This window comes from Castanea sativa, chromosome 8 (genome assembly GCF_040712315.1).
Source record: "Castanea sativa cultivar Marrone di Chiusa Pesio chromosome 8, ASM4071231v1".
Lineage (NCBI taxonomy): Eukaryota > Viridiplantae > Streptophyta > Magnoliopsida > Fagales > Fagaceae > Castanea > Castanea sativa.
In genome coordinates, this window is record NC_134020.1 from 42,173,387 (window position 1) to 42,195,168 (window position 21,782).

The 21,782-nt window shown below is 38.1% G+C and overlaps 1 protein-coding gene across 1 annotated transcript; it reads left to right on the forward strand.

Moving 5' to 3' along the window:
• The first annotated feature begins 2,272 nt into the window (after positions 1-2,272).
• LOC142605603 (alpha-L-fucosidase 1) lies at positions 2,273-6,389 on the forward strand. The gene is made up of 3 exons (XM_075777026.1): positions 2,273-3,139; positions 4,463-4,699; positions 5,460-6,389. Exons 1-3 carry the CDS (start codon positions 2,541-2,543, stop codon positions 6,226-6,228), a joined length of 1,605 nt encoding a protein of 534 aa, XP_075633141.1. The 5' UTR covers positions 2,273-2,540; the 3' UTR covers positions 6,229-6,389.
• Positions 6,390-21,782: the final 15,393 nt, after the last annotated feature.

The window sequence follows — 21,782 nt, forward strand, 5'->3', positions numbered from 1 at the left end:
TGTTCCTAATTATTTTTTAAGGGTAGATAAATTAAAAAATTTAAATTACCATATATAATTTTTTTTTTCAAGTCAGGGTGTTCCTGGGAACACCCTGGCTTAAACGTGGCGCTGCCACTGAAATGATGTAGGATTGCTTGGCCACTATTGTTGACTTGCTTCCACAATAGAAGACTCTCATGTGTTGAAACTATTTGTATTTCGGCTAAAGGTTGGCTATAAATTGAGGTGGAGCAAATGAGAACATTAGTGGTGTGAGCAAGAGATACTTCAAGCATGAAATAGAGAGATAGCAAAGGAAGTGTTAGTGTCTTGTAATTTGTCTAAATACGATAGGGTGTTCTCTATTTATTTGTGAGAGAACCAAGGGTATATTTGGGATTTGGGTTATGAGAAAGTGTCTTCAAGCTGTTATTGTAATCTCCACAGTTATAGTAAAATTTATTCTGTCGCCTCCCGTAGACGTAGGCATATTGCCGAACCACGTAAATTCTTTGTGTCATATTTTCTTCTCTTATTTAAACATTGTATTAAAGTCAGATTATTTCATCCAATTTTCACAACAAAGACTCAACAGTAGATTTCATAAATTTCATGTTATGTACATTAAAATTGTTTTATTAAAATGAGGGCCTTCAGAAAAATGAGCCCATTATTGAACATAAAGTATAGCGGAAGGGCCTTAAAATGATGGCCTACAAAAACAAGCCTGTAAAAGAAATAAAATGTAAAGGCTTACAGTTAGTTAAAGCCTAAACTCACCGACTATTGGAGATCCGAGTCCGACTCTATATATAGAAACGAAATTCAAACCTTTAACCCTAAAGGGCCTAAACCCCTTCATTATCTCGCTAAGAAAAGATTGAGTGGTAAGTGACAAATAAGCTGGGTTTTAATTGTTTGCAAATAGATAGTGGTAGAACTAAAAAGAACCCATAAAGCCATTACCAAACAAGAGCATGACATTAGCCCAAGCCTATTTGTGAAGTTGAAAATTGAAGTCTGTGACTGAAGGCCCATTTGTCTCTATAAGTATCTCTCTTTATATATATATATATAACCAAAATTGAGAGAAAATTAAATTAAATTCTAAAATTGAAGTCTAATTTTATGTCATGTGTCAAATTAATTTCTTAATTTTGGTATAAGTGTTTATCACTAATTGCAACAATTGAAACCTGTAAGAGCACAAAATCTGGCGGACCCAAGCCTACTTAGAATAGTGAAATTGATGTTTTCAAACCTGATCCAAATCAATAAATACTTGTAAAGAGAGTGAGATGAACAAGTTTAGGCTTCATTTGAAGAAACAAATAAAATAGTAGGAATCAGAGGTTTAAGATTTAAATTTATAGATAGATCTTTACAAGCTTACCTGAGGAAAATGTTATTGATTGTTACATACACTATTCACTTCTTTTTTTTTCATTTATTGTTCTAGCTCTGACCTCTTTTTCTTGATTCTTTCTGACCCCTCTATCTGAGAGTCAATTTCCTTTATATACTCCATAGTCTCTTGCATCCTAACACTCCATCTTCATTCCTTTTAAATCTCCTTAGGACACTCGTCTCATTAAACTTCTGGTAAAGGTGGTGGAAGAAACTGCTGAGCTATAAATCTACTGTTTAGGCCACTTCCTCATTAATGTAGCTGATAAAGCTGTTGCCAGCCATTTAATGCTGAGGAGTGGGCGAGACCTTATAAGAAACCTCCCACAAATATCTTGCTTAACCCCTAAGGCGCCTACATTCACCTCTTGCACCCTCCAAGGATGCTCTGTCACTTCCCATTCTCTCCTCGGACCACCTCTCTCCTCGGGTCATGGACGCTCCTTCATAAGGAATAACTAAAGGCTATAGCGGTGCTCTCAATCTTCGGTCCTCAGACCCCCACAAAACCAATTTTATTTTTAAAGAACTTTATAATTTAAAAGAGAAAATATTATTTCAATCTAAATTGAATAAGATAATTCAAGAATAAAATATTTTTAAAATTATAATTAAAAAACTTAAATAGTAATTTATTGCATCGCAGTGACAAAATTTAAGTTAAGAAGTAAAATGATATATATTTTTTCTAGAATAAAATACACAAGCAGGAACAATTTGCACATTCTACTATAATATAAAATAAGAAAAAACTCGATTTTTAGACAAGTAAAAAATTTAATTTTTAAAAAATTAAATTTAAAATAAGAGCATATTTTTAAATAGTTAAAAAAGAAGAAGTAGTTTGCTACTTATTTTTTACTAAAGGATATTGCCACACTTTAATCATTCTATTAGTATTCTTTAAAGCCCCCAAAAACTGTCATATACACTTGGAAGCTCCATACGGTTGACCTTGTCCGACGATAATCACCCAGACAATAACGACGCAACAACAATTTCCACTTCGCTTCCCTTAAACGTTCGGTCAATCCAAACTCAAAACAAAAGCAAACAAAAGCAAACGCTCTCCCTTCCTAAAAAAGCCCCCGACTCACTCACTCACACCCTGAGATTCACATTCACTGAGTCACTGTGTGTGACTCAGTCCTATGATCTCTCTCACCATGAAGAAGAAGAAGAAGACCATCGCCACAACTCAAACTCACAAACCCACAAAACCCATTTCCCAAATCACCTTCCTAGTCCTCCTCTCACTTCTTTCTTGTGTAAATTCATTACGAGTCAAACCTCCGCCACCTCTTCCCATTTTGCCCCTCCCTTCAGCTCGACAGCTCCAATGGCAACTAGGCAACATGGCTCTCTTTCTCCACTTTGGTCCCAACACCTTCACAGACTCCGAGTGGGGCACAGGCGATGCTGACCCCTCTGTCTTCAACCCCACAAACTTTGACCCGACTCAGTGGGTTCAAGTCGCCAAAGACTCGGGCTTTTCACGCGTTATACTCACGACTAAGCACCACGATGGGTTCTGCCTCTGGCCTTCGGAGTACACTGACTACTCCGTGAAGTCCAGCTCGTGGAGAAATGGGAGTGGTGATGTTGTTGCGGAGCTAGCTAAGGCTGCTAGGGACGCAGGCATTGGATTGGGACTTTATCTTTCGCCGTGGGATCGACACGAGGTGTCGTACGGCAAGACTCTGGAGTATAATGAGTTCTACATGGGCCAGATGACCGAGTTGCTCACAAGGTAATTTATGATTGGGGTTTTCACTTTTTAAGTTGAATGTGAGAATTTGTGAACTGGGTTAGTTTAGTTTTATTAAGAAATTCTGGAAGATTGGAAATTTTGAGTTTTATGTGAGTTTTTGTGAACTGGGTTGGTTTAGTTTTGTCAAGAAATTCTGGAAGATTGAAAATTTTGAGTTATATATATATGAGTTTTTGTGAACTGGGTTGGTTTAGTTTTGTTAAGCAATTGTGGAAGAATTTATGTTATTCAGAATTCAGGCTGATGTATCTCTTATGTTGTCAGAGAATTCATGTTATAGACTATGCATTGTTTTGTTTGTTAATTGCTAAGAAGCACAGGTGCGTTTCAGGACTTGGGTGCGGGGTGGGACTTGGCAATTTTTGATAAAATAGGGTGCGGGTGCGGCGCGGTGAGATGCGGCAATTAAAAAATTATTAAAAATATTTTTATTTATATTTTCTAATATATTTTTACTATTAAAATATTCTTAAAAAACTCATTACTATGGCAGTAGTTCACAAAACAAAGAAAGAAGAAGGCAAAAAACACAAAACAAAACACAACAAAAAAGAAAATACAAAAGAAGCAACAAATATTCAGAATAAAATTGAAGAAGGACATATTTAGGATGTTTGGGCCTCATTTAAAGCCAATTTCGGCTGTTCCTGCATGATTCAAGGCCGATTTTGGCCTTTTCAGCCGTTTTGGTCAGTTTCAACTATTGGCCGAAATGATCCGATTTGGCCGGTACAACCTGATTTTGGCCGAATTGGCCCAGTTTGGCGTGAATCAAAGCTAAGTCAGCCCGAATCCAAAAAAAAAAAAAAAAAAAACTCAGACGCGGCACCGACGCGCGGGCAGCGGCATAGGTGGCCGCACCCCGCGTCGGACTCCGGTGCGGCACCCTCCCAGCCACGTCGGTGCTTCCTAGGTTAATTGGATTGTTCATTATTCGATTTAGTGATTATTGAGCCTTGGGTTCTTTCCAATATATTTGTTTTTATTTTTATTTTTTTAAAAATTCGGATTCTTGTTCTGTATGAATCATTTTTTGTGCCATGTGGAGTTTAGTTGAGTTGATATTTAACATTATCAGCTGTATTATTTTTTTCCTAATTGTTTAGGTTTAAGAAGTTGTTGAAGATTGGTTTTTGGTTAAGGGGTAGATTTAGATTGTTTGTGTTGGTTCAACTGACTAATTCTCTTTCTTTTTGGTGAATTTGAACTTTTTTAGTAATTTGCTAATTTGTGTTATGAGTTCCACGGTTAGAGATTCAGTCTTTCAGAGAATTATAGTACTGATGTTTCAAATTGGACCAGGTATGGAGAGATCAAGGAGGTATGGTTGGATGGTGCAAAAGGGGAAGGAGAGAAGGACATGGAGTATTTCTTTGACAGTTGGTTTAGTCTCATTCAACAGCTCCAGCCCGGGGCTGTCATTTTTTCTGATGCTGGTCCAGACACCAGGTGGATTGGGGATGAGGCTGGTGTTGCTGAGTCTACTTGCTGGTCTCTTTTCAATAGGAGTAATGCCCAGATTGGTGACACTGATACTCAGTGAGTTTCACTTTTGTCCTCACTACCATTAGTGAATTTGATTGCTTAAGATGGTATAGGTTGAGGTTTTCTAGCATTTGGAATAGACTATTAAGAACAAATTCTTAAGTCAAATACAGCTCATCAAAAGTTTTCTGAAGTTTCCGCCTGGCTCAAGATGAATTATTTTGTTATAGCTTATGGTCCCTTTATCATTCAATACTAATTGCTCTGCCCTCTTTTTTCCCTGCATTATTCATAGATCATGTGGTATGTGCTGATGCACTTGGCAGATAAGTGCTCTTTAGCAGAATTTTTTAATCCCTAAATAATAATTCTCATGTTCATACTTAAGTAATAAACTCGATCTAGTACTATAGAGCAGTACATGGATGTGATCCTGCAATGTACCTATACCGTCAATTGCATACTCCATTAACTTAGTGGGAACTTTTTATACTATTTATTAATTAGAGATCTCATTGCTATGAGTTCTCAGTCTCATTTAATAAAGTACGCTTGTTTCAGCCCTTGTTTACAATTGCTTTTATCTGTTTATAATTGTATCTCAAATTTTTTTAAAGTGCTAATTTAAATATTAAGTGTTAGCTTTCTGGAAACACTATGCATACTTGATCCCTGAAAGAATGAGAGGACAGGATAAGAGACACATTAGGAAATAGCTATTTCCCATGAAGACTATCTTTTAATGTCTCTCAAGTCTCATCCTTTCCTAGTGCAATAAAGTATTCCATTCAGTTATGTTTGACATGTCTAACAGATACTCTAGGGGAGGAGATCCAGCTGGTTGTGACTGGGTACCTGCTGAGTGTGATGTCTCAATCAGGCCTGGTTGGTTTTGGCATGCATCAGAAGCTCCAAAATCTGCAAGAAATCTTCTTGATATATACTACAAATCAATTGGCAGAAACTGTCTGCTGTTACTAAATTTGCCCCCAAACTCTTCGGGTCTTATATCAGCTGAAGACATAAAAGTGCTTCAAGAATTCAGTGAGCTCCGAAGGTCCATATTCTCCTATAATCTGGCTATCAATGCTTTTGTTAATGCCAGCAGTACACGAGGAGGCATTTTTGATTCTCGTTTTGACGCCCACAATGTCCTCAAAGAAAATATTTACAGCTATTGGGCCCCTGCGGAGAATCAAATTGACTGGGTCTTATATTTAAACCTTCAAGAATTAGTGTCTTTCAATGTTCTGCAAGTTCAAGAACCAATTCACATGGGACAGCGGGTTATTGAATTTCACCTTGAGATCTTGAACGAAAATGGGAGATGGAAGAATGTGATCAATGGCACTACAGTTGGATATCAGAGGCTGTTGCAGTTTCCAACAGTAAAATCTCAGTACTTGAGGTTTGTCATCAACAAGTCGCGGGCAGATCCGCTTATTTCTTACTTAGGAATTTATATGGATCAATTCTCCATAGTGAGTAATAACATATCTGACACAAGCTCAAGAACACATTTCAATAGCAGTCAAGTACTTCGGCAAATGACATACAACCATTCTCAGATTGATGATCTATAGAATTTGAAATTTTCTGGTGCATAATTGTATGTGTGATTGTTTTATTATAATGATATTTATTCTTTAAAGATTTCTTGTATGCAAAATTACAGCTTTCAAATTGATACATTTCTTGGCCTCTTTGTTGAGATCAATCACAGTTTCTAAATTCTATTTGGTTACTGAGCATTCTTGGAAAGTAGATCTTCAAATATGAAAGGTGTGCACTTGATGCTAAGTTATAGCATATCTAGTTATCTGGTTTAACTTTCATGTTCCTGAAGATTTAGCTGCTTTTAGAGGCATATTCGACTCTTATGGTGCAGTAAATGGAGACTCAACAAAGTTGTGATCTCTATTGTACTTGGTTCTCTTCGTCTGTGCTTTATTTATTTACTTATTTGCTGGTTCTTTTTTCTTCTCCTCTAGTCAGGCCTTAGCTTTGTTGGAGGAGGGGAGAAAATGAGACTGCCTTGCCTAGTATCACTATCACCATAATTTGGACCTTACTGTGGTCAATTATTATTCTTTTTTCTCTTTTATGATGTCTTGTAATACATACATGTCCACTTTCTCAAAACAATGCACTCAAGAAGTATTATTTTCATTTGTGGTTTGATTTCTCTTATACACACACAATCTTACTGTGACGAAAGTTGAAGCCCATGAAAATGAAATTGAAATGCGTAAGATAGTTTGATTAAGGTATAATATAGCATGTTACATGGTCTCGTTTAGTGCATTAGTAATGCAGCACTACTGCACTCAAAATGCAATTAGTTTGATTCGATGAGCTTAAAACAGTGTGTCCATTGAAAATGTTGTCTCTATTCTATAGTCTTTACACATTAGTCAATTGTAAAAGAGGCCATTCGAAGGGATATTCATTTGCTAGACTGTCCCTTCCACGATGAATCCCCACAAGGAATAACTAATTTCCTATAAGTATTAGTTTAAAAAATATTTTTAGAAATTTTTTATGTAAAAAGAAAAAAAAAAATTGTTTTGACAGTTTTTTATTTTTAGTGGTATTAAAACTTTTCTAAAATAGTTTATTAATAAATGCCTTAAGGACATATGTTAACCACATCCATAAAAGATTATTTTAGGAACTATTTTAGAAATATTTTATGAGGAAACGATAAAACAATTAGTTTATCTAATAGCTTTTTGTATTTTCTATGATAGTAGTGTTATTTCCCTACACACTAATAGGGCATGCTTGTGTATTAAAAAAGCCAAACAAACAACTTAAGGCCTCGTTTAGGAGGAGAGAATAAAATGGAATAGAAAGGAATTAAAAGAATAATTTTAGAATATTATTTCCTTCTCTTATTTGGGAATTTTAATAAATGTGACATTTGGTACGGGATAATGTTTTAGGTTCTTACGAATGTTTAAAGATTCTCATGTTTGGTTCCAAATCACGCTAGGGAATCAGATGCTAGGAGAATTTGGATTCCCCCCTTAAACCTCTTTCAATAGAAATGTGGACTCCCTTTAAAATAGGTGGGAATCCAGATTCTCAAGCTTAAAAGAAATTATACTTTTTATAAATTGACAATTTTAACAATTTTTCCTTACATTTAAGCAATTAAAATAAAATATAAAACAAATCATCAAAATATCTTTTCCCTTGTCTTTATTCAAGTGCTCACAAATGCAGGGGTGAATATATTATATATGTAATAGATCACATTTGTTTCATTGTTGATGAACTACTTTTACTTTTATTGCTACTTCTGTGGTCTTATTGACCAAAACGTTGTCAGGTTGTTTTGTTATGGATTAAACTCTTTTAAAAATTATTATTAAGAATAAAAGCATTTGAGAATTTAAATAGTCATTTTTGTATTGTACTTGTCATTTTGAAATGTTAGACTATAATTTTAATGATTTTGTCATAATTAATAATTTATATTTGGTTTTTCATTATTTATTTAGAAGAAGATTTTTTTAAAAAAGGATTTGGTAGTTCACATTCAAATCTAAGGATAGAATGAGAAAAATAAATAATTCATTTAAGATTTCTGGGAATAAACTAAATATTATCATCTCACATTCCTATGAATCTTAAGAGATTCTCAATGAAACCAAACATAGAACTAACTACATCTCTAGGAATGTAATTCCTAAGAATTTGGATGCCAAGAGTAATGTGAATTCTCCCGTACCAAATGCCACAGAAGGGAATGGAAAGTCCATTTCCTTATTTGAGAGTTTAAGTGGGAGTGTATGAAATGGGTCGGAGGGAACACTCATTCTTCTCTATTCCTTTAAAATCTTAAATTTTCATTTCTCAGAAATTTTAGGAGGGAATGAAATTAGATTTAATGAATTTTTTTACTAAAACTCCCAAAATACCCCTAAATATTCAGCCATTTATTTTAAAATAAGGGTCTAATTGTACTATTATTATAAAATGATTCCATTCCATTCTCTCCATGTTGCTCTCAAACAAAATTACTTACATTCTATTCATTTTCATTTCTTTATTTTAAAACATCCAATCAAGGTTATTTAATTCCATTATATTGTTTGGAAGTTTAAGTGGGAGGAAATGTCATGGGTAGGAGGGAACACTCATTCTTCTCTATTCTTTTAAAACCTCAAATTTTCATTCCTCCGAAACTGGGAGGAATGATAGGGAATGAAATTAAATTTAATGAATTTTTTTTACTAAAACTCCCAAAATACCCCTAAATATTCAACCATTTATTTTAAAATAAGGGTCTAATAGTAATATTGTTATAAAATGATTCCATTCCATTTCTTCCATGTTGCTCCCAAACAAAATTACTTACATTCCATTCATTTTCATTCTTTTATTTTAAAACATCCAATCAATGTTGTTTAATTCCATTCCATTCATTTCCTTTAAATATATTCCATTCCATTTCATTCCCCTATAAACTCCCACACGAAGCCTAAAAGCATTCGGCTCCAGGCTGCAGGTTTACAATTTTATAATTTTTGCCATGTGAATGGTAAATGCAACATTGTTGTAGATGCATTAGCCAAAAAGCAAAGAATTGTATGGGTTTAGAAGTCTGATTTGAACACTTACCCGAGGACATTGCTCCTTTGCTTTTATTTGATGTTCATTAAATTTTTGTTGGAATGAATTCCTAGGCGCTTTGTCTGGTTTCATAAAAGAAAAAAAGAAAAAGAAAAAAAGGAAAAGGAATCAATTTAAAATCATTCATGTGGGGCTAAATGGTCGAAATTATCATCCAGCCATTGATGGATGTTTTCCAATTTGGAACCTTTGAATATCTTTTGTTGGATCTAGAGCATCGATTTAGCTATTATTTTAAGAAACTATTTATATAATTAAAAAAAGTAACTGATTTTTTTTACAGGTTTAGCTTACTTCTAGTATTTTTTTAATTGAAATTTCCTTTTATTTTAATAAGAGACTGCCACGTCATCCACTAGCTAAATAAAAACAGGAGCTTAAAACTCATTATCACTTTCTATTGTATATTCAAAAAGTAAGAGCACTCATTCCAGTTAAAAAAATACTAAAAGTAAGACAAGCCCCATTTTTTTTACAACTTCTATATATTTCATATTGTTGAGGCTCATTTTTGGAAAAGCCCACTAGCAGGAAGAAACCCAACAATATGGGCAAGAAGAGAGTTAGTGGATTGACAGGAAGGAACCATTAACGGTAGAAATAATGGATCATAGGCCCATAAAATAAATAAATGGGTTTTGAGAAAAGCAAATGGGCCCAAATGAGCTCAAATGAGGAAGTAGTAAACCCATGGATATTATATAATGAAGAAAAGCAAGAATGAGCCACAACAGACCCGATGTAATGAAGTAAGAAAGAAATGGGTTGATGGAAAGCCCATTAGCCCCAAGGATTAAGGATAAAGTAATTGGGTCAAGGAAGCTCAAAAGAGTTAGCAAAGTGCCCATAGGAATGCAGAATTAGGAAATGGGCCGAGGATGCCCAAGGAAAGCAAATGGGCCAAGGATGCCCAAGGAGAAAGAAATGGGACAAAGGAGCCCACAAACAATGTAACGGATTGGGAAAGCCTAAAGTGACATGAATGACCATATGGAGTCATTGAAGGAAGGTTGGGCAGCAGGCCTAAAGAGGCCCAGCAAACACGGGTCCAATAATATCGTGGCAAGAATAGTAGAATGGTGTGGCAAGAACGACAACAAAACTACGAGTGAAGCAAGAAATGGACTAAAAGGAGAAGCCTAAGCAAGGTCTAGCCCTTGGAAAGAAATAGATCAATAAAGAATAAAAGACCAAACGGTTCACGCCATGAGAGGTCAATGGTTGGTGGCAGAACGAACAGATGAGCCCTAAACCACGGCAAATACATGAGTAGTAGATAGGTTTGGATGTACACAAGAAATGGAGCATGCGCAAGATCCAGACCCTACCAGCCTGTATCCAGCCAATACAAGAGTGGTGGGTCATGGTCAGAGGTAAGAGAGGGTATGGTCTGGCAGTGGGGAGAAGAGGAAGCCTATTCTGGGGTTCTTACTCAAGATCTTTTGGGAGAAATATTCTGCTGGGATGACATACCACCCAAAAGAGGGAAGATGAATTGGAACTACTAAATGCATGCCATGAGGGATAGGAAAGGAGAACACTCACACTGTGGCAGATGAGAAGGCCACGATGAGCAAACAAATAAAATAACCTTCTTTGTCTGTAATGGGGAGTGCCACAGCTAGCACAGGTAAGTGGTGGTAGGCTGGGGCACTGACAGACCAGTGGTGGTCGGCAATAACACCTAGACCAGACAAATGTTGTTAAGGGATAAAATAGTAAAGAAACAGGGCTGACAGTATATAAAGAACCCTTGCCGTACATAGTGAGGGGGAGGAAAAATGGTAGCAATCACCACGAGAGTGATCACCATCATGTCACATAAGAAAGCACTAAAGGAAATAGAGAAAAACAAAAACAGAGAATTGAAATAGTAAAACAGGGGAAGGAAACAGAGAGTTAAAAGAAAAAGAGCAAGAAAGATTAGAATGACAGGCATGCACCAATGGGTTTTTCTCCTTCTCTCCCTTTTAAAGCCTACCCTCTACTAAGAAATACTTTCGGGCACAAGCCATTTAGGTCTGCTCCCTCAAAGTGTGTAATTTTTGCGGCAGGATACTCCTGCAAGGTTACCTACATTGAGGAAATGGTTCCCTCCTTGGCCACAGCCTCGTAACTAAACTAAACGTGGCAAACTAGTTATATTCTTCTTTGACTTTACTGATTGTTGCTATATTTTCTCCACCAGCCTTTGTTATTGCTCTTACAATTCGTTCTCTTCTTTTATTTTAAGCGAAAGATTGTTTATTTAGTTTGTCTGACAATAACGTATCTCATCATTGTTTTGTTGCATCCATTCTGCCATAACTTTCTTCTACTGCAGTTTTGCCTGCCGTGGGCACGTGACACTAGTTTCAGCAAACGAAGACATAGTTTGTGCGCAAGTCGGACCAAAATGAGTTGCAGTTGGACGGATCCCGACTCTGTTATCCAGAATACTCAGGCCCAGTACGGTAAGAGGCAGTCCAGTCAAAAAAACACAAAAGGCCCACCACACATATAAATGGTATTACAACTTTTTAAAAATAGAAAATTTACAAATTTCCTAAAGGCACCTATCAATATGACCTAATATTTATTGTTCTTTTTTTTTTGACATTTGTTTTGACAGTTTAACCCTGAAGAAATGAAAAAAGAATCCCTCCAACAACTTCAAATTCAAACAAATACGGCCATTCTTCCTCCTTTCATATCATCTCTAACGCATTTTTTGAGTCATGGAGGAAAACAGGAGGAACTTTCATATATATATATATATATATATATATATATATATATATATATATATATATATATATCATGTTGAAATTTTCTCCTGAATGCACACCTTTTCTTGCTTTTGAGTAATGAGTTATTTCACTAGCCTGCACTCTTCCTTTGTTTGTCAGTGGAAATTAACTTGATAGCTTATTAAAAATAATAGAGACTAAATTGATTGCTACCAAAATATAGAGATAAAATTAAAAGTGACCTCAAAATATTAAAATCAAATGGTATTTTTGAATTTTTATAATGTGAGTATTAGCGTGTCAATTGTAGATATTCTTATAGAATAGAATATTTAAACAAGTTTAAGAGAGTTTTTTGCCTACAATAAAAAAAACTCACGAATTGACAACTCACAAATATGACATGTGAAAGCAAATTGTCACCCCTGACTAGCAAGGTTGATGCTTAACTTTTACTTCCATTTTTTTCCCCATAAATCAACTGAAATCTAAGACTCGGATACCTTTGATTAAAATTGAAACCTGAACAACTTCATCAATTCATATGTTGATATGAATGAAGATATTGTAGAGAGGGAAAATTCCCGACCTATCACAAGCTGACACATCATACTACCAAAGTCCACAAAATACAACCAATTACAAAGCGCCACGTACTGCTGCTAGGTTTTGCCATCGCTATTCAGAAACCAATAGAAATTTGCCAAGTGTCATTGAAATAAAGGCATGAAACTGCATCAGCAGGTGTAAGCAATGACACAAGCAGCTCCGCACATGTAAGCGATGACACAGGCAGCCTCGCACGTGTAAGCAGTGACACAAGCACTCAGCACGTGCAAGCGATGACACAGGCAGCCTCGCACGTGTAAGCAGTGACACAAGCACTCAGCACGTGTAAGCGATGACATAAGCGGACCAATCAAGCTATGACAAGTGTCACCAATCAAACTCCGCCACGTGTCGCTCACCTACCCCTAAACTCCTATAAATAGAAGCCTTCCTAAGACAGACAGGGGACAACACAGAGGACACAGAACGGAGACAGACGAGAGACAGAACAAAGGAGACAGAACAGAGGACAGACACAGAACAGAGAGAAGGAAGAAGATATCTTGAGTTCAGAAACCCAGAAGCTCTGCCAGGATCAAACCTCAAAGCCTCCAAGCAATTCAAGAACTTCAACCTCGAATACAAACAATATTCGAAGCAAAATCATCCAAACTACTCGTCCAGATCTCAAAGTTCACTGGAATCAAGCTCAAAAGCCTCCAGAAACCTCAACAAACTATAAATCAACAAAGCTCTACGGAATCAAGCCTCTAAAGCACCGAAGAACTTCCACCACAAACCCTCAAACACGAAGAACACGAAGAACACGAAGAACACACGAAGAATACGAAGAACACGAAGAACAAAGAATTTCTAACAAGCTCATAGCCAGAGATTCATTGTAATTCCGTTTCAAAGATCTTCGATCCATTCCTCAGCCAAATTGAAGAATATCTTATGTTCAAATCAAAATCACATTACCACAATTCCAATCAATAAATCTTTCAAGGAGATCGAATCAGAGGATCACTCTTTTGTAATTACAGAGAATTGTACCACACATTTATCAATACAAATTCGCATTTGCGAAACTATTTTACTTGTTTGATTTATTTCGAACTAAGAAATTTAGTCGTCTACAAATTTCGGCATCACTTCGGGACATCTCTGCCTCTCATCTCATTCTTCTTCAAAGAAAAAAAAAAAAGATTTCATCATCTTGCTACCAACTTCAATGGCCTCTAGCAAGAACATTCAAGCTTCTACAATAGCTACTTCAATTAAACTTGGTACGGCTACCACCGACAGTTGCATTGAAGCAATCAATTGTAGCCAACCTAAAGCTCACAATAAGCTTCAATCTCAATCAACCAATGAAGCCAAGGTCCAGACAATCATCTCCTTAAACCCTCTTAAAAGAAACAAGGTCATCAACAAGGACATCTCCATCTTGGAACACCTCAAGTATGAGGGCAAATCCCCTTCTTCCTCCACAAGAAGCTGGTCACACGATTTCTCTCTCATCAAAGGGAACCCAAAAGATGAGATTTCACGTGCTCACTTCAATTCACTTCCTTCTCCATCATCTCTGTGGAAGCTGCTCCATGATGACTAACACCTCTACCATTGAAGAAAAGATGGCTGAAATGGAACAAAGGGTCGTCATTCTCACAAAAGCACTTGAAGATAAGGACCTCAAATTGCAACTTTAAAGAAAAAACACTAAGTACACGATCTTGCTGAATCAAGCCATGGTCATAAATTCGCATCTCATAAAGGATGATGAAGGGAAAGAAATTAAAAACACTCCCCGACAAGAACAATCCACCTCAATGGCCTCAATATCTGTCCAACAACTGCAGGACATGATAACAAATACCATACGAGCACAATATGGAGGTTCTTCCACACATTCTCTCATGTATTCAAAACCTTATACGAAGCGCATTGACAATATGAGAATGCCAAATGGGTATCAACCCCCCAAGTTCTTGCAATTCGATGGCAAGGGAAACCCTAAGCAACACATTGCTCACTTTGTAGAAACTCGTGAGAACGCAGTGGACTCAAGGAGGCCTCTTTGTAAAGCGGTTGTTCGTTCACCGAAAGGAAACGCCTTTGATTGGTATACGGACTTGGAACTCGAGTCGATTGATAGTTGGGACTCGCCTTGGAAAGGGATTTCCTTAACCGGTTTTACATCACTCTCCTCACGGTAATCATGATGGAGCTGACAAATACTAAGCAGTGTAAAGATTATCCATTTGTTGACTACATCAGTCGGTGGCGTTCTTTTAGTTTAGATTGTAAGGATAGACTATCCGAAATATCTCGCTCGTAGAAATGTGCATCCAAGGCATGCACTGGGGACTTCTGTACATCCTGCAAGGGATAAAACCCCGAACATTCGAAGAATTGGCAACTCGTGCGCACGACATGGAATTGAGTATCTCTTGCCATGAAAATACAAAACCTCCCATACCTGAGGAAAGCAGAAAGGAAGTAAAGATGAATGACAATAATGCAAAAGGCAATCTCAAAGACCCAATACCATAGTTAAGATTCCAAGGAGAGGAGCAAAGACAAATGAAAAACAATTTGAAGGATGGCAAAAGAACGAAGTGCGTCGTTTGACCTTTAAGGAACGTGAGCAAAAATCATATCCGTTCCCCGATGAAGATGTGCCAAACATCTTAGAACAACTATTGCAATTACAGCTGGTTGAATTGCCAGAATGCAAGCGACCAGAAGACATAGGGAAAGTTGATGACCCTAACTACTGCAAATATCATCGCATCATTGGCCACCCAATTCAAAAATGCTTCGTCTTCAAAGAACAAATCATGAAGCTTGCCAAAGAAAACAAGATTAATCTAGACCTTGACGAAGTTGTCGGGTCAAACCATGTGACCATTGCTTGTGATGTACTTCCAACTCTCCGGTAGGGGGCAAACACCAATGGAGCTTACAAGTTGATTGACCGGAGGGTGTAAGGATCGGCCCCATCAATGGGAAGTTCCTCAAACGCTTCTATGCTTGAAAATCAAGAATTGCTCCTCGGTAAGAGCTTAAACTACCCATCACACTACAAGAGTACATGATGTTTTTCCATTACCTTTGAAAGTGCACCAATAAGGAGAAATTAATCCCACTTTATGTCACCATTTGTGAGTGTGGCGTAGTGGTTGGATGTCCATGTCACCCTTGAGGCCAAGGTCTCGGGTTCGATTAGAGGTGATACCCACTATTGCACAATTGGTACCCATGAAATGCCGTGGGGTGTAGGGCAAGGATTACACACGTGAGCCCTCCCTTTTTGTAAAAAAAAAAAAACAAAAAAGAAACAAAACAAAAACAAAAAAAAAAACAAAGCAAAAGAAAAAAACAAAACAAAAAAAAAATCATCAAAAAAACAAAACAAAAGAAAAAAAAAATCATCATCAAAAACAAAGCAAAAGAAAAATTAAAAAAAAATTTTGGTTGAACTACGTAAATGACTTGATCCCTCTCCAGGGTACGTAGGCAGCTTAGTACTTTTCACTAAGTTCAGTCACATAAAAAGAAGAAGGACTGCCAGTCTAGCTTGAAGAATTTGTCCAAAGGTCGTCAACATGCTTTCAAGAACCCTTTGATTGGCAAGGCGTCGCTTAAGATCAATCAATTGCTCACTATATGATGTTCAAAGATCATTGTGGTAGAAATTGATAGCTACAAAGAATTGGTGTTACGTAGCTTTCCTTGAAATAATGATAACTTGATTCTCGGTTGTGGAGTAAAATAAAATCTTCAACCTCTCGTTGCAAGGAATGGAGTCTCGTATGGCATTGCTCATCTTTTGTGGACATATTCCCATATCTCCGAAGTATGCTTTGCATCACTTATCTCTGAGGGGCATCTTTCTTGTACCTTGCAAGTCTAAGCTACATCATCTCTCTTCTAGGTTGTGCCACTTCACAACTCTGAAATTTGAACCACATCGTCTCCCTTCTGGGTGGTGTTGTTTCACATCAAGTCTCTAAAATATGGACAATGTCACATTCCTCCAACATCTGAAGTTGATGTTGCATCATCTCTCCTCTAAGGGCATGTTCGTGCAATGTCAAAATCATGGCGGCATTCTTCTCACATCTTCAAGGTTTTATTGGCATCTCTTTATATCCTCAAAGTCTTGATGGGAGCTTCTTGAAACTTCAAGCTTCGTTACAAAAGCCAATATTAGTGCAACTTCGATGCGAATGAAGTGTTGACATAGCTTCATGGCAAAAATGGATGTCGGCACGGCTTCGGTGCAGATGAACTGTTGACGTAGCTTCATGGTAAAGATGAACGTTGGCACGGCTTTGATGCGAAGAAAGTGTTGACGTTGCTTCATGGTAACAATGGATGTCGGCATGGCTTCGATGCGAATGAAGTGTTGACATAGCTTCATGGCAAAAATGAACGTTGACATGGCTTCTGTGCAAATGGAGTGTTGACACGACTTCATGGCAAAAATGAATGTTGGCACGACTTTGATGCGAAGGAAGTGTTGACGTTGCTTCATGGTAACAATGGATGTCGGCACGGCTTCGGTGCAGATGAACTGTTGACATGGCTTCATGGTGAAGATGAACGTTGGCATGGCTTCTGTGCAAATGGAGTGTTGACACGACTTCATGGCAAAAATGAATGTTGGCACGGCTTTGATGCGAAGGAAGTGTTGACGTTACTTCATGGCAAAAATGAATGTTGGCATGGCTTCTGTGCAAATGGAGTGTTGACGTAGCTTCATGGCAAAAATGAATGTTGGCATAGCTTCTGTGCAAATGGAGTGTTGACACGACTTCACGCCAAAGATAAATGTTGGCATAGCTTCTGTGCAAATGAAGTGTTGACGTAGCTTCATGGCAAAGATGAATGTTGGCATAGCTTCTGTGCAAATGGAGTGTTGACACGACTTCATAGCAAAGATGAATGTTGGCATGGCTTTTGTGCAAATGAAGTGTTAACGTAGCTTCATGGCAAAAATAAATGTTGGCATGGCTTCTGTGCAAATGGAGTGTTGACACGACTGCATGACAAAAATGGATGTCGGCACGACTTCAATAGATAACTTTTGGCCCAGCTTCTCTGCAAATGAAGTGTTGACGTAGCTTCATGGCAAAGATGAATGTTGGCATGGCTTTTGTGCAAATGAAGTGTTGACGTAGCTTCATAGCAAAGATGAATGTTGGCATGGCTTTTGTGCAAATGAAGTGTTGACGTAGCTTCATAGCAAAGATGAATGTTGGCATGGCTTCGTGCAAATAAAGTGTTGACGTAGCTTCATGGCAAAGATGAATGTTGGCATAGCTTTTGTGCAAATGAAGTGTTGACGTAGCTTTATGGGCGATAGCATTATTGTCTAGCTGAATATCCTTATGGAAACGTCGTTGCAAAGACGAATATCACTAAAAGATTGTTGATGCAAGAAAAGAATGTAACAACATGAAGGCATACGTCCTTGCAACGTTGCTATCAATGAAATACAAAGTCACCAAATGAAGGCAAACACTTCTATGAGAACGTCAGCGTGAAGTTTGATATCAAAACCCAAAGATCAAGGAAACCGAGCCGCAAAACAAAAACAAGCAACAACAAAAAAAGCGAAGTCGAAGAAAATCTCATTGCATGGCTAAACAAAGGATAAAAGAAAAAGAAAAAAAAAATCTTAAAAGCCGGAGAAGAAGATCGAAGGCTGGTTCTTGCCCGATCTTCGAATCCTTGAAATAAAGCATCATGATTCCCATCGAAAAAAAAAAAAAAAAAAAAAAAAAAAAAAAAAAAAGTGAAAATTTTAATAATAATAACAAATAAATAAATGAATTTAAAATAATAATAATAATAATAATAATAATAAAATAAAATCTCTACACTTTTATTCAGAAGATTACACTTTGAATAAATGTATGCATGCCCGTAGGGCTTTATATAGAAAATTTCTGGGATAAACAGACAAGAAAAAAGGAGGAGAAGTAACAAAGTTCAACAATCAAAGCTTCCCTTCCAGAATTTTCAAATCTCCTGTCAGAGCAGCCACCATAATGTCTTCATCCTGTCAGAGCAGCCACCATAATGTCTTCATCCTGTCAAGGCGGCCACCACGAAATAAGACCAGAGAAGAAGAAAGCTGTAAGTCCAACAAAGACCCACGACTTTCTCGTCCAAGTTGGTGAAAATCCAGAACTTATTTCACAAATCTGACACCACAGGAGTCTTCTACAGCCTTCGATCCGCCAAACCTGAAAGTTACAGCCCGTATACCCGGCCACGCGCCACCACGCGCCGCCACAAATTCTCGCTGACCCGCGGGTTTCTCATTCAAAACCGAGCAAATCTATGCACAATTTCACAAACCGACCATATAGCGAGTCTCTACGGCCTTGTAACTGCAACATTTGAAAATTTCAAGCCCAAACGATGAGCCACGCGCCTCCACGCGCCGCCAGAAGGTCCGGCAAGCCCAGCGTCAATTGCACGCGCTCCCACGCGCCGCTAGATGAGTCCACGCGATCCCACGCGCCGGCAGGCTCTCACGCGCTTGCACGCGCCACGCGTGACACGCGCCCCAGGTCGCTGACGTCATGGATGACATCATCATACCGACCCGGTTCAACCCGAAAACCCGGACCGGACCGGACCGGACCGCCTGAAAAAAAAAAAAAAAAAAAAAAAAAAAAAAAAAAAAAACTTTGACAAATTAAGACTTTAACCAAAAAAAAAAAAAAAGTCAAAATTTTCAAAATGGACCTGTCCCACTCAATTTTTCACGTACTTTCCAATTTTGGGGTCCGTTTCTTCAACCGAAGCTCGAAAATTGCACAACAGTCCAATTTCTAAAAAAATTTGACTTTTGCACAAATTTTGACCAAAAGTCAAAATTTTTAAGATTGACCTGTCTTGCTCAATTTTTCGTGTGCTTTCCAATTTTTGGTTCTATTTATTCATTTGAGAATCCAAAAATTGCTCAAACAAAGGTGATTCTACAGCTATTGGCTTTGATGTAAACTCTGACCGAAAATCAAGATGTTCAAGCAAAACTTGTCCTATCAAGTTTTCGCAAAGATTTTAATTTTGAAATCTAGGTATTTGTTTTGGACTTAGAGACTACATCCGCTTCTCCAAAGTACTAGCGGTATCCAAAATTTAAACTCTCAAGATCATAATTTGAGATCCATCCATTTGGTCCGGATTCCCTCAAAATTATCCTCTAGACTTGATCGAGGCTCCACTTTCGTGCGTACCTAACTCTCACAAGTATTTCTCAAAATTGAAATTACATTGTGTCACTACTTCAGCATATTATTTTCGTCGGTGCCTACCTGTCTTCAACCTAACGTTCCCATTCGGCGCCTACCATTCTCATCCGCCGTTCCCATTCGGCGTCTACCATTCTCATCCACCGTTCCCACCGAAAAGTCTCATCCGCCACCCAGCTACCATTCTTCATCTCTTCACTATAAATAGGAGGGCCGGATCCGTTAAATCCATCAAGGAAAAAAATAAAAAACACATACACCGAGTCATGAAATGAAGATTTGCTTCTTTCAAATTTTCAAATCCTCCTTCTCACAATGTGCCATCTCACTATGGTCTCGTCATTCTCAATACCGAGCAACCAAGATCACTTCATGATCGCCTTGAAATCAACCCCTTCATGGTTCAAGAGTAACCCCTTCTCACAACATCATCACCGTTTTAGGATTCAAACAAATTTTGTTTCCTCACATAATGACCACGTTTGTTCATAGAGTTACTCATAACAAGGTCGGCATCGTTGTTCCATGCTTTCCCGGATTTGGTTCACCAGAAATCCAAGTCCAGCAGACACCCGTTCCTAAGACCAGTGGCTTCCGTAGTCTCTTCAACCGTTTGGTCTCCCATCGTAGCGGTGGTTCGAACAAACAAGAACTTGGGCTGGTTTCTAAAACCGGGATCACAAGTTAGCTCCATCTTTCATTTGTTATGCTTTCCCCAATAAAGTTGCATCAAGTGAAGATGGTAAGAAGTGTTGGGGTATCCTACAAATTGTCTCCCATCCAACACTTGTGATGACCTCCAAGGTACCCATCGAAATTAGCCTTTGGTGTCGTGAAGGGTCCCCAAAGCCTCATTCCATGTTTCCACCAAAGACGGGGTCCAAAGGTCATCATTGCGGTACCACAAAACACACTTTCTCCGAATTACTCCAACTTAAGATCAGCTTGAAGAATTTCGTAAAATATACTTCTGAAATTACTTCAACTTAATGTCCGTCGGCATGGTCCAGCTTACACAGCACATTCAACGACTTGCCGACGGACCTCATTCGATGCAGCCGTCCCACATCCGAAGGTGTACTTCCCGCAGGCATCTACGCCGAGAGTCCCCAACATGTGGTCGGGGCCATGGTGTCGTATGTCTCACCCATCCACTTTGCTTCATCACTATCTTCTTCACCATCAACATCAACAAACCCAAAACACTTTTCTTCGAAATTACCTCAACTTAACCCGAGTGATGCGATAACGCAAGCACATTCAACCACACTCCCACCTGTTCTTTCGTAATCCGAAGTATACCCTTCGCATATAACTTCACCGTAAGTCCTTAAAAATAAGAGGCTAGCTCCGTAGCTCGCATGCCGTATGCCAACATACTCACCTCTTCTCTATCTTCAACACCCCGTGATCGCCACCAACGATCCAAAATACTCTTCCGAAATTACCTCACTTAACATCTACCGAAATGTTTCAATCTTGCAAGTACATCCAACTTCTTGCAAATAACTTTCAGCCCCACCAACCCACTCCAAGTACCATTGAATACTCTTCGAAATTACTTTGACTTAATCTTTGCTCGAAAGCTCGGTCACACGAGTACATTCAAATACGGGCGTACCCGCTTCTCGCCTCATCAAAACCTTTCATATGGGTGGGTCTACTCTTCGCAATTACTTCATCCTGCTAAAAGCTCCACCACCTTCAAGCCTATTTCACTAGAAGAGTCAAGTATAAAAAGGAATCCACTTTCTTTCAAGACTCATTCATTCACCACACTCTAAAAACTGTGTGCATGAACGAGTCTCGAGGGGGCATTTGTAGAGAGGGAAAATTCCCGACCTATCACAAGCTGACACATCATACTACCAAGTCCACAAAATACAACCAATTACAAAGCGCCACGTATTGCTGCTAGGTTTTGCCATCGCTATTCAGAAA